Genomic DNA, 15,918 nt, shown 5'->3' with positions numbered 1-15,918 from the left:
GAAAAGACAGTGGAGCAAAATCTTTAAAGCACTGAAAGAAAAATTAAAGTCAACCTGTAATTCTAAACCCAGTTAAAATATCTTTAAAAAATTGGGGAATGCAAGCTGGTGCAGCCACTCTGGAATACAGTATGGAGGTTCCTCAAAAAACTAAAAATAGAACTACCCTATGACCCAGCAATTGCACTACTAAGCATTTATCCAAGGGATACAGGTGTGCTGTTTCGAAGGGACATATGCACCCCCATGTTTACAGCAGCACTATCGACAATAGCCAAAGTATGGAAAGAGCCCAAATGTCCACTGATGGATATACGATGTGGTATACACACACACACACACACACACACACACACACACACACACATATATACAATGGAGTATTACTTGGCAATCAAAAAGAATGAAATCTTGCCATTTGCAGCTACATGGACGGAACTGGAAGGTATTATGCTAAGTGAAATTAGTAAGTCAGAGAAAAAGTCAGTAAGTCAGACAAAAATCATATGACTTCACTCATATGAGGACTTTAAAAGACAAAACAGATGAACCTAAGGGAAGGGAAACAAAAATAATATAAAAACAGGCAGGGGGACAAAACAGAAGAGACTCATAAATATGGAGAACAAACTGAGGGTTACTGGAGGGGTTGTGGGAGGGGGGGATGGGCTAAATGGGTAAGGGGCACTAAGGAATCTACTCCTGAAATCATTGTTGCACTATATGCTAACTAATTTGGATGTAAATTTAAAAAAATAAAAAATAAAACAAGTTAAAATTTAAAAATATCTTTAACAAATGAAGGTGAGGTCAAAACTTTTTCAGATATATAAAAACTGAAAGAATTTATTACTGGCAGAACCTCACTATAAGAATATTAATGGAAGTCCTTCAGGCAGAAGAAAAGTGATATCAGATGGAAATCGAGATCTACACAAAGGAATGAAGGACACCAGGAATGATAAATATGCAGATAATATAAACTTTTCTTATTTTAAAAACCATGCTAGAAAATAATTGACTGCTTCAGGAAAAGTAATAATGATGTAATGTGTAGTTTATAACAGATGTAGAAGTAAAATGTACAGATAATAATCCAACATAGGCAATGAAATGGAATCATTAAAAATAACCTCAAAATGGGGCACCTGGGTGACTCAGTTGGTTAAGTGTCTGACTCTTGATTTCAGCTCAGGTCATGATCTCATGGTCATGAGATGGAGCCCTGTGTTGGGCTCTGAGCTGAATATGGGGCCTGCTTAAGATTCTCTTTCCTCCTCTCTCTCTGCCTCTCCCTCCTCAAATAAATAAATAAATACCCAAAGAGGACAGAAAAAGAGGAAAGGGAGGGGACAAACAGAGAACAAATACCAACATTATGTTATATACAAACCTAATCATAATGATGACTAAATTAAATGTAGATGGTCTAAGGATCTCCCAATTAAAAGGCAGAGATTCACAGATTAGATAAGAGGAAAGGAAGACCCAACTATTCATGCCCTACAAAATCCTACTTTAAATAAAAAGACACACTATGTTAAAAGAAAAAGGATGGAAAAAGATGTCTCTTAGATATATACATTGAATATGCATGCTAACACAAACAAAAAGAAAACTGGAGAAGCTATTACAGACAATTCAGACAAAGCAGAATTCAGAACAAGGACTTTTACCAGGAGAAAAAGGACATTTCATACTGATAAAGGAGTTAATTCAATGAGAGGGAATAACGATCTTAAGTATTATGCACCAAATAACAATTTAAAAATAGGTGAATAAAAAACTGATAAAACTCCAAAGAAAAAGTGACAAATCAACAACTTTAGTCAGAAATTTCAACATCTTCTCTTTCAATGATTGATAGAACAAATAGGAAATGAGTAAGGATGTAGAGACTTGAACAACACTATCAGTCAACTTGATCTAACTGACATTCACAGAATACTCCACTCAACAAGAGAATATACATTTACAAGATAGAGTGTATTCTGGTACATAAAACAAGTCTCATTAAATTTAAAAAGATCAAAGTTAGATAAAATGTTCTCTGAACACAGTGAAATTAAATTAGAAATCAGTGATAGTAAGGTATCTGGAAAATCACCAAATATTTGGAAACTAAAGAAAAACACTTGTAAATAACCCATGGATTAAACAAAAATCAAAGGGAAAATTTTAAAGTATTTTAAACTTAATGAAAATGAAAATACAAGATATCAAAATTTGTAAGATGCTGCTAAATCAGACCTAAAGGGAAAATTGTGGCACTAGATACTTATATTAGAAAGAGCAGAAAGGTCTCAAATCAGTGACCTAGGCTATAACCTTAATAAACTAAAAAAAAAAAAAGAGTAAATTAAACCCAAAGGAATCAGAAGGAATAAAATAATAGACATAAGAGCAAAAATCAATGAAAAAAAGGCATTCCCATAGAGAGCTCAAATTTAAGAAAAATAATCAGTTAAGAAAACATAATCAGGGAACCTCAAACAACACTGTGGCTTAAAGAAGCAGTGAATACCTCTCTGTGTACTTTTCAATACACTTGCCAAATCCAGGACTGCTACAATCGTAAAAGTTATCATAATAATAGAACCTTCAAAAGCAGGTGATTTTAAGATATTAAGCTAGAAATGATAACTAGAAAATCTGGAGAATTTGATTTTTTTTAACATGACAGTTAAATTGAACTCATCTGATGACACGTAGAAGTTGATTGCATGGTTATTGAATCTAGGATTATAGCTTCTTTCTCAGGAAAAAAGTCTTCTACTTTTAAGTATATTTAATGAAGAAGATTTTGCTGATGTTGTAAATGTAAATCTTGACTCAGAGGTTTTTTTATATACATAAAATGTTCTCTAAATATAACTACTATTATTTGTAAGCTATTTATTTAAAGCAAATTTGAAAATCTTTCCTTTTTTAAGTAAACAGCAATACTGTGATTTGGAGGTAGGGTAGAAAGTCTAAAGAAAAAGAACAATATGATTATTTCAATAAATGTAGTGAAAAGCTTTGACAAAATTCAACATCTGCTTACAGTAATAAAAACTCTCAGCAAACTACAAATAGGAGAAAACTTTCTTCACCAGATAAAGGATATCTATAAAAGACCTACAACTAACTTTGTGCTTTATAGTGAAAGACTGAATGCCTTCTCCCTAAGACCAGATGCAAGACAAGGATGTCAGTGCTCAATCCCTCTTATTCAACATCATATTAGAGGTCCTAACCAATGCAATAGGCAAGAAAAATAAATTTAAAAAATACCCACTGGAAAAGAAGAAATAAAATCGTCTCTATTTAGAAAAGACATAAACATCTATGTAGAAAAACTAGAAGAATTTACAAGGACTAATAAGTGAGTTTAACAAGGTTGCAAGATATGAGATCAATGTAAAACTCATGTGTACATATAAACAGCTAAATGAAAACCCAACAGCAAACACTTTTTAAAAGATGCAAAAATCAATTGTATGTATATATATTAGCAATGAGCGATTGGAAAGTGAATAAAAAGAACAGAATCATTTACAATAACATCAGAAATATGAAAATTTTAGAGCTAAATCTGACAAAATATGTTCAAGATTCTTATACTGAAAACTACTTTATATAGAAAGATGAAATAATTGAAATAGCCAACATAATTTTGAAAGAGAAGAAAGTTGGAAGACTCATACAACCTGATTTTAATAAAAATTTAATAAGAAGTAACAGTTATCAAGACAGTGTGGCACTGGTGAAAAGATAGATATATAGATTTATGGAACAATATTAAAGGTCCAGAAATAAACTCAAACATTAATGGTCAGTTGATTTTTGACAAAAGTGCAAAATGGAGGCAGGATAATCTTTTTAAAAAAGGTGCTGGAGGGGCGCCTGGGTGGCTCGGTTGGTTAAGCGTCCGACTTCGGCTCAGGTCATGATCTCACGGTCCGTGAGTTCGAGCCCCACGTCGGGCTCTGTGCCGACAGCTCGGAGCCTGGAGCCTGTTTCAGATTCTGTGTCTCCCTCTCTCTCTGCCCCTCCCCTGTTCATGCTCTGCCTCTCTCTGTCTCAAAAATAAATAAACGTTAAAAAAAAAAATTTAAAAAGGTGCTGGAACATATAGGTGTCCATATGCGAGAAAAAAAAAAGAATCTTGACCCATACCTCACTCCATTTATAAAAATTGACTTAAAATGTAGCATATACTTAAAACTACTACTTAGGGGCACCTGGGTGGCTCAGTTGGTTAAGCGTCCAACTCTTGATTTTGTCTCAGGTCATGCTCTCACAGTTTGTGAGATCGATCCCCACATTTGGCTCTGTGCTGACAGTGAGGAGACTGCTTGGTATTCTCTCTCTCTCCCTCTCTCTCTCTCTCTGCGCCTCCCCCCCCAAAATAAATAAATATTTTTTAAAAATTTAGAGACGTCTGGGTGGTTCAGTTGGTTGAACGTCCAACTTCAGCTCAGGTCATGATCTTGCCATTCATGAGTTCAAGCCCCATGTTAGGCTCTGTGCTCACAGCTCAGAGCCTGCAGCCTGCTTCAGCCCTCTCTCTCTGCCCCTCCCCAACTTGCACTCTGTCTCTCTCTCAAAAATAAACATTAAACAATTTTTTAAAGTAATACCTAAAGCTATAAAACTTCTAGAAGAAAGCATAGGAGAAGATCCTTGAGACTTTGCATTAAGCAAAAGTTTGTTAGAACACCAAAATCATGATCCATAAAAGAAAGAACTGATAAACTGGACTCCAGCAAAATTAAAAACTTCTGCTCTTTGAAAGACACTTGAAAGTGAATGAAAAAATGTGCCACAGACTGGAAGATAATACTTATATCTGATAAAGGACCTGTATCCAAAAAAATACAAAAAATTCTGAAAACTCAATAAAACAGACAACACAATCTTTAAAACGTGCAAAGGTTTGAACAGACATTTCACCAAAGAGGATATACCATGGAAAACAAACCCATGAAAATATATTCAATATTATCAGCAATTAGAGAAATGCAAATTAAAATGATCTTTTTATGAGATCTTATTACACATCTGTTAGAATGACTTAAAAACTCAACACCAAAAGACCACAATAATCCAACTAAAAAATGGGCAGAGGACCTGAATAGACATTTTTCCAAAGAAGTCATATAGATGGCAAACAGACACATGAAAAGGTACTCAAAATCACTAATCATCAGGGAACTGCAAGTCAAAACCACAAGAGATTACCTGATACCAGTCAGAATGGCTAGAATCAAAAAGATGAGAAATAACAAGTGTTGCTGAGGATGTGAAGGAAAATGAACCCTTGTGTGCTGTTGGTAATGTAAATTGGTGCAGCCACTGTGGAAAACATTATGGAGGTTCCTTAAGAAATTAAAAATAGAAATACTATATGATTGGGGTGCCTGGGTGGCTCAGTCAGTTAAGTGTCCGACTTCTGCTCTGGTCATGATCTCATGGTTTGTGAGTTTGAGCCCTGCGTCGGGCTCTGTGCTGATGGCTCAAAGCCTGGAGCCTGCTTCGGATTCTGTGTCTCCCTCTCTCTCTGCCCCTTCCCTGCTCATGCTCTGTCTCTCTCTCAAAAATAAACAAACATTTTAAAAAATTAAAAAAAAAGAAATACTATATGATCTAGTAATTCCACTACCAGCTGTTCACCCAAAGAAAACAAAAATTCAAAAAGATATACGCACCCCTATGTTTATAGCAGCATAATTTATAATAGCCAAGATATGGGAACAACCCAAGTGTCCATCCATAGATGAATGGATAAATAAGATTTATGTATACATACATATATGTGTGTGTGTGTGTACACACAATTATTACTCAACCATAAAAAAGAATGAAATGGGGCGTCTGGGTGGCTCAGTCGTTTGAGCGGCCAACTTCGGCTCAGGTCATGATCTCGCGGTCCGTGAGTTCAAGCCCTGCGTCGGGCTCTGTGCTGACAGCTCGGAGCCTGCAGCCTGCTTCAGATTCTGTGTCTCCCTCTCTCTGGCCCTCCCCCGTTCATGCTCTGTCTCTCTCTGTCTCAAAAATAAATAAACATTAAAAAAAAAAAAAAAAAAAAAGAATGAAATTTTTCCATTTACGGCAAAATGGAAGGACCCTAGAAGGTACCGTGCTATGTGAAATAAGTCAGACACAGAAGCAAATGGTGCATGATGATTTCACTTAAATGTGGAAGCTAAAAAACAAAACAAATGAATAAAGAAAGAAACTAAGAAAGAAAGAAAGAAACAGAAAAAGAGAGAAAGAGAGGAAGAAAGAAAAAAAAAAAACAGATTTAAAACAGGCTTAAATACAGAGAACAAACTGGTGGTTGCCAGAGGGAAGGTGGGTGGGGGAATGGGTGAAATAGATAAAGGGAATTAAGGGGTACAAACTTCTGGTTATAAAATAAATAAGTCATGAAAATGAAAAGTACAGCATAAGGAATACAGTCAATAATGTTGTAATCACATACAGTGACAAGTGGCAGCTACATTTATACTGATGAGCACTGAGTAATGTATGAAATTGTTGAATCACTATGTTGTACACCTGAAACTAATATAACATTATATGCTAACTATACTTCAATTTAAAAAACCTTATACAAATGCTTAGGCATCTTTATTTGTTAGCACCCCAAACTGGAAGCGGCCCAAATGTCTTTCAACTGGCGAACGGATAAACAAATAGTGGCACATCCGTATGACAGAATATTACAACAATAACAATCAACAGACTACTGATACATGCCATGGGGGAGAATCTCACCGTATACTCTGGTTCCCTGCATATGCCATTCTGGAAAAGCCAAAAGTATAGGGACAGAAGGCAGCGGTTGTCAGCAGGTGGGAGAGGTTGACAACAAAGTGGCACAGGGCAACGACTGGGGGTGATGATTATGGTGGTGGTTACAAGACTGTGGGTGTTTGTTAAAACTTATAGAACTGCACACTAACAAGGGTGAATTTTACTTTAGGTAAGTTATACCTCAAATTTCTTTTAATGGAAACATTTAAAAACCTAAGGGATAAAACCCAAGGAGTTTTCTCCGGTTCCTGAGAGCTTCAGAGGGTGTGGCGGCCCTAAGTCTGGCATTCAAGGGCAGATTCCAACAGGAGGGCTGCAGGTCTTGGCTCAGGAATGGGTGGGGAGAGTCAGGACCACAGGAGGACACACATCAGCCCCTCTGACCCACCTGTTGGGAGGAGCAAAGCAGACCCTTGGGAGGGTACCACACAGAGTGGGCTGCTGTTGAACGCCAGCTCCTTGGCAGAGGTGGGCTTAGTGTGAAACTAATGAAGCTTAAAATCAGGGCTCCTCACTTATATAGTCCCTTTCTCAGAAGGGGCTCTAGAAATATATATTTTTAGAAAAACATCGCCATATATTTATATAAAACTTGCACATGGCCACATATTTTTATAAAAACTGCTGAAGTAGATACTTTAACCACAATCATTTAAGGTCACTCTCTCTCTTGCCATTCTAACTTCTTCTCGTTTACAATATTCCTCCCAGTACCTGTGCTCCCCTGACATTAGAGTGGCCACAAATATTTTAATTAAGTCACTTTCAAATATAACTTTTCCATTCGAGTTCCTGCCCACTCTTGCCCCCAATCACGGACAAGCCTCAAGACCCCTCCTCTGTCCCCATGATTGCTGCCCTAGGAATACTGGCTCTTTGATGCACTCACCTTCCGGTTGAAACGGTCGATGGTGACCTGATGGGTCGAGTGAGTCACATTCAGCATCACCGGACAGAACGGGGGCCAGTTTAGGTGACCCTGCAGAGAGAGCCCAACCTTCATCAGCTTGGAGTCCAGGCCTGTTGTCTGCTTCTCCTGGTGAGCCATTGTGAGCACACTTTCCTGGCCCCCCCCCCCCCTCAATATGCCAGGAGCACTCACTGGGGCTGTGCAGATGGTGCACAAAATCCCATGGAACATGTCTGGTTCTACCTGACCTCCTGTAAGCCCAACCAAAAAAAAAAAAAAAAAGAAGCAGAAGAAGAAAAAACAAACAAAAAATACCCTGCCTCCTTCCACCTGGCTCATGGGGATATCCTAGTAGGTGATTCTCTGCAGCCAGCACTCTTGACCTCAGGCCCTGGAGTGGCATCTCCACTTCTCTACACTTCAGTGCCTCCCACATCGGCCTGGGCAGCTGGGACAAGCTGGGAATGGCACAGGCCCCAGGAAGGGCCAGGAGGTGGTGCACCCCACTTACCCTTTCCCCGCACATCCCTTCCAGGAGACCCTTGACAGAGGGAAATACTGTAGGGGTTTACACATCTGTCCTCAACTCCGGCATCCCTCAAAACCCAATTCACCGCTCAATCTCCCTTCCAAACCTAGTCAATCCCAAGGCCCCAGAAGGAAAGGAAGTAGGGGGAAGTCACCAGGTTAGCACTTTTGCAGTCAAGGACATGGACGGTGACCATTTCGTTGGGGCTCTGGGTGAGGATGTAGATGGCCTCCTTGAACAGGGCTACGTGGCTCCCATCAAAGGTTATGAAGCTTAGGTCAGGGAAGATTGAACATCGGCCTGGGGGAGGGGAAGGGATGAGAAGAATAGATGGATGCTTCTGGGGGCCAAGCCCACCCAGGAACAAAGGGCAGGCCTCTTGGCCTTTTCCTGGGTGATGGAGAGGCCCTGGGGACTGGAGAGCCCTCAGAGCAGGCATCACAGAGATGAGGTTGCAAGAGTAGGGAATCTGCCAGGTCAGGGGTCACACGGAGACAAGAGGTCCCATAGGAGAATGCAGTCAGGTCAGGGTTACCCTAAGGCTGAGGAGCACACAGGTTAGGGGCCGAGGTCACACTGGGGGAGGATCGGGTACATCCCAGGACTCACAGGCACATTCCCAGACGGGGCAGCAGCGGTCCCCGCCCACCCTCACTGCGAGGCCCAGGACCCCACAGCGAGGGGGTTTGGCGCCCTGGGGACAGTGCTGGGACTGGTTCACTCGGATCAGCTGGCCCTCCAGGCAGATGTGGCGGACGCAGTCCTGCTCAGCGATTGGCTGGGGCACAGGGTGGAGGGACAGCGTGAGTGCCCAGCCTAGTGCCACAGCCACTCATTCCCCCACCCCAACCCTCAAGCCTAAGGGCAATAAGATCCTTTCCAATGTAGACCGTAGCAGGTCAGGGGACCCAGAAGTAAGACTACTAGGGAGTGGTGTCCTTACTCTCCACGCACCCAACATACCCATCAGGGGCCTGGGGATGGGCTGAGCATGAGATTGGGGGTCAGAGACCTGACTCCCAGAGACCTCTGCATATCTGTCTGGCCCTTGCAGAGAGCTCCAGGTACACAGATGTGCAGACACACTAGTTTAGACTCAGAAAAACCCGAGCATACCCATGCATGCACACATACACACACACACACACACACACACACACACACACACACACACTAACATATGAGGGCTCACCCTGAGTCTTACACACATACACTATGCACACATAGTCCCATGTAGCTCCATAGACATAAACAGACACATGCTAGCACACCCGTGTTGTCATGCTCTGGATGTCATGCTAAGTCATCCAATCAGCCCTAGGGGAATGGTCGGACTCTGCTATGACATGGGGGACCAGAGGAGACTGGAGAACCTGTCAGGCTCCAGAGTGTGGGGCAAGGGTGAGGGCTTCAGTCACCCCCATCTTTCAGCCTGGCAGCCAGTGAAAGAGAAGCAGGAGCAGGCCATGAGGAATGTGACAGCATGATGGTGTCCCAGCCAGGGGACACAGGAGGAGAGACACATGGAGTGTCCACATATGGGGGGCCTGACAAGTCACTCACGACACAGGTGGCAGATGTGCTGTCCTCAGTGGTGGTTGTCAAGGTCTCTGCCGAACTTGCTGCGATGCTCTGGGCTGGGACCGAACGCCCAGACTGCTTGGTGGTGGCCTCTGCCTCCAGCTCTGCTGGGAGCCGAGGTCCAGCCGAGGTTCCATGGGCCTCGGGCAGCTGAGGGAGCAGAACCAGTGCGCTCTCTCGGGAGGCGGTCCTGGCCGAGACTCGGCTCAGGGGATAGGATGTAGGCACCAGTGGCACTGTGCCGGCCCAGGGGATGTCAGCCTCAGGTGCCAAGGTAGCAAGAGTGTGGGCCACAGCAGGTGTGAGTTCTGTGGGCCCCCCCTGGGCAGAGCCATGTATCCTGGTGGGCAGAGACACTTGCTTGGACAGGATGGCCATCTTCTCTGCGGTGCTTTTTTGTGGGGCAACAGATACTGTGGAGGCTGCCCCCTCAGCCATGGCCACGACTCCAGAGGCTGGCAATGTGGCTCCCAGAAACAGGCCTGGTGCCGTGCCTACTGCCTGAGGGGTTATGTGATGGGGCAGGTCTACCTGGCCCACAGCGGGGGTGAGAGGAGGTGCTGAGCTGAGTGTCTGAGCAGGTGGAGTTGTGGCCATAGGAGGAGATGTGGCCTGCTGCTGCGGGAGCACAGGGGTGGTGACAGAACCCTTGGACCCGGGCGTGGCCACTGGGGCAGATGTGCCCACCTTGGCCAAGGGCAGGCTGGTATCGAGAGGCAGGCCAGAGAGGAGCTGGGGTGGCCGAGTTGAGTCCAGAGACACGAAGGGTGTGACCCCCAGCCCGTGAGCAACTGTGGACTGGCTGGTGGCAGCTGGAGTCTTCGGGGGCGGAGCTGGAAGCCTGGTGGCTGTGGTGGTGTGCCAGGCAGGGTGGAGTGGGGCAGTGGGGAAGGGGCTTGGAAGTGAGGATGGTGGGATACCCGGGGGCTGGCCGGGCCCAGGTTGCTTCTCTGTCGGTGGCTCCATCTCTACTCTCTTGGTTGCCAGAGGACTAACAGGAACCTGTTCTGCTTCTGTTCTAGCCTCAGCCAGGGGCTGCTGGGACTAGAAACGCTCTGGGCCTGCATGGGCTGAGGGATCCCTGTCCTGTTCGTGGCCTCTGTTATTGCAGGTGTCAGCAAAGCCTTGTGGGATCCCGAGGAAGTGAGGGGCCTGGAGGTCACTGCAGGGGAAGCCACAGGTCTGGAGGGGGAACTTGCAGGCAACTCTAGGCTTGGGAAGGGCTGGAGGGGCGTGGTCTTAATAGTCAAGGAGCCAGGGCCTGGGACTGTCACAGCTTTGGTCATGAGTGGGAAGCGAGGTGCAGGGGGTGACCGGGAGGAGACTGTGATGTTGGGGCTCCCTGCAAAGGTCAGAGTCACCCTAGTCGTCTTCGTAGCACTTGGTCCTATGCTAGGTGTGGGAGTCTGCTGTGAAAGGGAGAGGGATGAGGATTCTGGGGCAGGGGAGGCGGCCAGGTGGCTGGCAGTCACTCCCTTGCTGGCCGGGGCCTCTGTGGGGCGGACAGGGAGGTTAGATGCAGTGACCTCCAGCAGCTGCTGCAGAGTGGGCTGTGTGGGGCCTGGAGACAGCATTGGCCCCTGAGTAGCTACCAGGGGTGGGTTCAGGGCTGTGGTGAGTGGGGCAGCCGGAGTGAGCGCTGGCTTGTGGGAGGGGCCCCCGGGAGCTTCCTGTGGAAACTGCAGCTCCTTGTCACTGGGAGTGGGCAGCTCTTGACTGGGAGGCAGGGTCTCATTGCCAAGAGGTTCTGCGGGACCCAAAACCATGGGTTCCACACCTGGGGCAGAGAGAGAAGAAGCTCAGAAATGCCTGTTGCCCCCAGGAGTCTTCACTGGGCAGGGATGTAAAAAAACCAGGGCTCTGGAACCAGCGATTCAGGTGAAGAGGGGGGAAGGCAGCTTCCAACGTCCAGCCAGGCTGCCTGACCAACCCAGGGGCCTCTGCCGCATGGCACTGGATGACTCCCAGAAGTCAGCAGGTCTGGACTCTGCCCCATACTTGAGCTTGGATTCAAGTCCAAAGTCCAACCTTGGACTCTTGCCCCAAAACCTGAGCTCAGAGCCAACAGACCTCAGGCCTAAGTTTGTCTGTACCATGTTCCTACTGCCTGATCCCAAGCCAGTCCCTTCCCCACTCTGGGCTTCATTTTTCTCTCTGTACCATGGGGAGAAGGGACTGAATGAGGTCCCTGCCTACTCCAGGGTCTCTTCCAGAGGCCCCAATACTGGTGCTGCTTCTTCAGGGACCTGGAGGCTCTGGGCATGATTGCAAGGCGACTGTGGAGATTTACAGGAAATCTGAGCGGGGGGGGGGGGGGGGGGGGTGGGATGAAAAATCTAGGCCACTCACAGTCCTCCAGGTAGACACATCTCTGTGTGACTTCATCCAGGACCTTGGGGGTAGGGCATGCAGGTACACAGCCTTCTACCCTGAGGACAGAGCAGGGAGCCAGTTAGCAGTCTGAAATATGAAGAGCATCGACTCTTTTCACTAAGATTGAGCACCACTTCATCCCTCCTTATGGCACACATGACATGAACCTCCAGAGACACTGTGTACAGGAGCACATATACCCAAACATGCATGTTGCACACTTTTGCACACACCTTCTCCTCAGACCAAGAGGGAAACACGAAAAAGACCTGGTTATGCACATACTTGTACACACACTCACACATGCTCACAAGTGTCTGCATTTAGGCACATTGTTACGCCAGCAAGACTCGAAAGCATTCACACAGAATGGCAAAACATCAGCGCATACACCTTCACGCACACACAGCTGCACCAACATCCAGACACATGCATCTCACATACATGCACATACACACAGCTGTGTAGAGCCCACAGACACACACAGGGCCCAGCTCTATGCACATCATGCACAAATCAATATTCACACATACCCGCGTAAGTCAGGTTTGCTCTGATACGCATGTCCCCATACACACGGCACACGAAACATGCATTCACAAGTATGTGGAAGCACACATATACACCTCAGGACGTGCTCATGCCTATGCCGTCAGACTACATGCCCATTTACACGTGTGTGTGCTCAAATCAGTGATGTATACACCTTGACTCCATACCCCCTCACCTGGGCACATCCTGGCAGCTAGCTGCCTGTGGGTCTCGGCAGGTTCGGAAGCAGGGGCTGGCACAAGCATCGTAGTGCCACTCACAGATGGGGTAGGCAGCCCCTGAGGGCTTGGCATCTGGAAAGGCAACCCGCCCCAAGTGCTGAGACTGAGTGAGACTGGGCACCAGCTCAGGGTCAGGTGACAGAATACAGAGGTAATCCTAGCTCAGCCCATCCCCACCCTGCTGCATGGAAGAGACAAATGGACGCATGTAGGAAAAGTAAAGAAAAATAAAATAAGACAGCATATACTAAAATAAAAGTCAACCTAAGGGGAAGTTTGTATTCCTGAGAGTCGGGGTCGGTGCCTGGGGGATCTTTGGGATAGGGCTCTGGGAGTTTGGTGTAGGGGCTAAGAAGCCCAGGGCAGGGCACTATAGAGCAGGCAGTTGTAGCTGGGCTTTGAGGGTTAGCCAAAGAGAAGGCTGGGACCTCTGATCTCCCCATAAGGCTGCTCTGCCCCTCTGGGACCTTGATGGCCAGGCTTGCTCTGCACCCCTGGGACCTTGGTGGCTATTAATAGTAATAATAACAAAAACAACAGCCAACTCTTGAACAGCACCAAATGTGACATTCAACATCTCACAAGTATTTCCCCACAATAATCCTGTGACGTAGCACTATCTTTACCCCCCATTTTATGGGTGAGGAAACTGAGGCACAGAAGATGCTGGGAAAATTAAACTCTCCCAGAAGAGATTTCCTCAGAAAATGTCCTGTAGCCAGTGTGACAGATGAGGAATCCTCAGAGGAAGTCTGGGCAATGGGAGACTCAGAGGCAGACAAGACCCCAGACCATCTTAGCAGAAGTGACTGGTCTCTGAAACCATGGCTTGAGCAGGAAGATGTGGGTGGGATCTGCAACAGGCCAGAGGGAGCAGCCCCTTTCCGACTCCCTTTCCCCACACTGCTGATGACTGTGGAGAAAATCTGCTTTTCTAAGATCCTTAAGACCTGAACTGAAACCTTACATTTGGGGAGCACCTACTATAAGCCAGGCCCAGAGCAAAACCCGCAAGATGCAATCAATCCTCACAGCAATTTTATGAGGCAAATATTCCCATTGTACAGAGCTGGATGGTGGGGAGCTCTCCTCCAAGTGCCAAGAACTAGGGTCAGGATTTGAACCCAAGGCTGTCTGGCTTCAAAGCCTGCGTTCATTCCACTCTGTCTTCCAGAAAGGGACACAAGCTCTGCCATTACAGCCAGTGATGAATCTGTCCTGGGTGGGGTTCATTGGTGGACTCTACAGATGACCGCTGAATGTAACAACGAGCTGGCCCAGGCCTGGTTTGTAGGGGAGGTGATAAATGAGGAAGCTGGCTGGAGATACATTTATGAATGTATGTAAATGGATCCATTCATGTGGCATGAGGTGTCCTCACAGACACAAACATGCATCTCCACATGCAGGACACAGAGGTCTGCCTGAAGTGGTAGAGAAATTGTGATCACTTCCTCCAGGGATTAGGCAGTGATCAAGCATTTGGGGGCAGACCCACCTGGCAGGGGGATGGCAAAGGTCTGGAACCTATTGGTCTCCGTTAGAAAGGGTGTGGAGCTGCCCCATTACTGCCACGGGGGAGAGGGAGACTGCTGGATCCTCAGCCTGGTGCCCCAGGGGGGCAGTCTTTGAAAGCACAGGGCCATCATGTGTCCCCATCAGCAAGAAACCTGAGCCAGTGGGCTACGCAAGCTGTGGCCAGGAGCACTTCTTGCCTCCCTTCCACAAAGGCTGCCCTATTTTTAGACCATGTAATCAGCCTGTGGGTGTAGGCAGGACCCAGGAAGCTGGCTGGGCCCCAAGCCCCACTGCCCACAGGCTCCCTAGGCCATCAACATGGAGGTTGGGCCACATCCCATCTCAGGGGCAGCACCCAAGGGTGGTCTCCCTGAGCCAGGAGAGTGGGAATTCTGCCTCTTGAGGGTGATTGGAAGGGTGTGGTGCGAGAGGGTGGGAAGGGCAGTCTGATGAGGGGCTGAGGGTGATGGCAGGGGGGACACCTACCTAGAAGGCGGAAGAACGTGCCCCGGCGGAACACCTCTGTGTGCTCATACAGCCGCAGGACCAGCGTGGGCCCCAACACATAAAGGAAGGACCCAGGCTCTGCCAGTGACTCTAGGGCCACTAGGCCTGCCTGCCACGTCCCCCGGTGCAGTGAGAAGGAGGCATGGTGGTGGAAGGCAACGTTGCCCTGCCACTTAGCCAGCTCCACAGACCCATTGGCTGTGACGTGGAGGAAGAAGTTGGGTCTGTCCGCTGCTTCCAGGGATACCACGTCCGGGTCTGCAAAGAGCCAGGTGGGTAAGGTGAGCGCAGAGACGGGTCCAGATGGGGCGCAGAACCTCAGAGACTCAGGACAGCAACACGCCCTGTGGATTAGCTGGGCCCTGCTCCTCCATGCCTGCCCACCGACTTCTGCCTGCTGGCTGCCCCTCTGTGCACACCACCTCTCCCTGAGGGAAGTGGAAGGTTAGAGAAGCTGCCAGCTGCCAAACCTCGGGGAGGTGTCTTCCTCCCACCTTCCTTCCCTCCTCCCTCCTTTCTCCCTCTGCAAACATTTTGAGGACACTCTGTGTGCCAGGAGAAATTCTAGATGCTAGGGATGCAGCAGGGAATAGACTGACAGAAACGGCCGCCCCGGAGGAGTCACATTCTACTGGCCAGGCTGGGGTTTGGGGATTTGCCAGGTTTCAGGGACCCCACCTCGGTCCTGCTTCACACAGAATCCCAGATGGTCAGAGCTGGCAGACTGAGGGGTATGTCGAGTCCAAGCCACAGATGGGAAAATAGTGAACCCGAGAGGAGAAGGGGCTTGCTCTGAGTCCTACGATTGGTCTCCGCTGTCCTCTCTCCTGTGTCCATAAAGGCCCATTTCTAGAAAGTAGGGCTTGTTTCTGGGTGCATAACCCCCTGCACAGGGCCCTGCAGGTTTTGTCAGCCCCCAAATC

The 15,918-nt window shown here is 46.8% G+C and overlaps 1 protein-coding gene across 1 annotated transcript in view; it reads right to left on the bottom strand.

The window, feature by feature from the left end:
• OTOG (otogelin) overlaps positions 1-15,918 on the bottom strand; it is an 89,428-nt gene that overhangs the window by 19,567 nt on the left and 53,943 nt on the right. Inside the window, 8 exon segments of the mRNA XM_042907167.1 lie at positions 7,694-7,783; positions 8,398-8,543; positions 8,853-9,021; positions 9,807-10,861; positions 10,864-11,601; positions 12,174-12,253; positions 12,925-13,042; positions 14,975-15,253. Of these exon segments, the coding sequence (XP_042763101.1) occupies positions 7,694-7,783; positions 8,398-8,543; positions 8,853-9,021; positions 9,807-10,861; positions 10,864-11,601; positions 12,174-12,253; positions 12,925-13,042; positions 14,975-15,253 (2,675 nt within the window).

Source organism: Panthera leo, chromosome D1, assembly GCF_018350215.1.
Source record: "Panthera leo isolate Ple1 chromosome D1, P.leo_Ple1_pat1.1, whole genome shotgun sequence".
Classification (NCBI taxonomy): Eukaryota; Metazoa; Chordata; class Mammalia; order Carnivora; family Felidae; genus Panthera; species Panthera leo.
The sequence above is the reverse complement of the archived record's forward strand: the minus strand, read 5'-3'. Positions and strand labels throughout refer to the sequence as shown.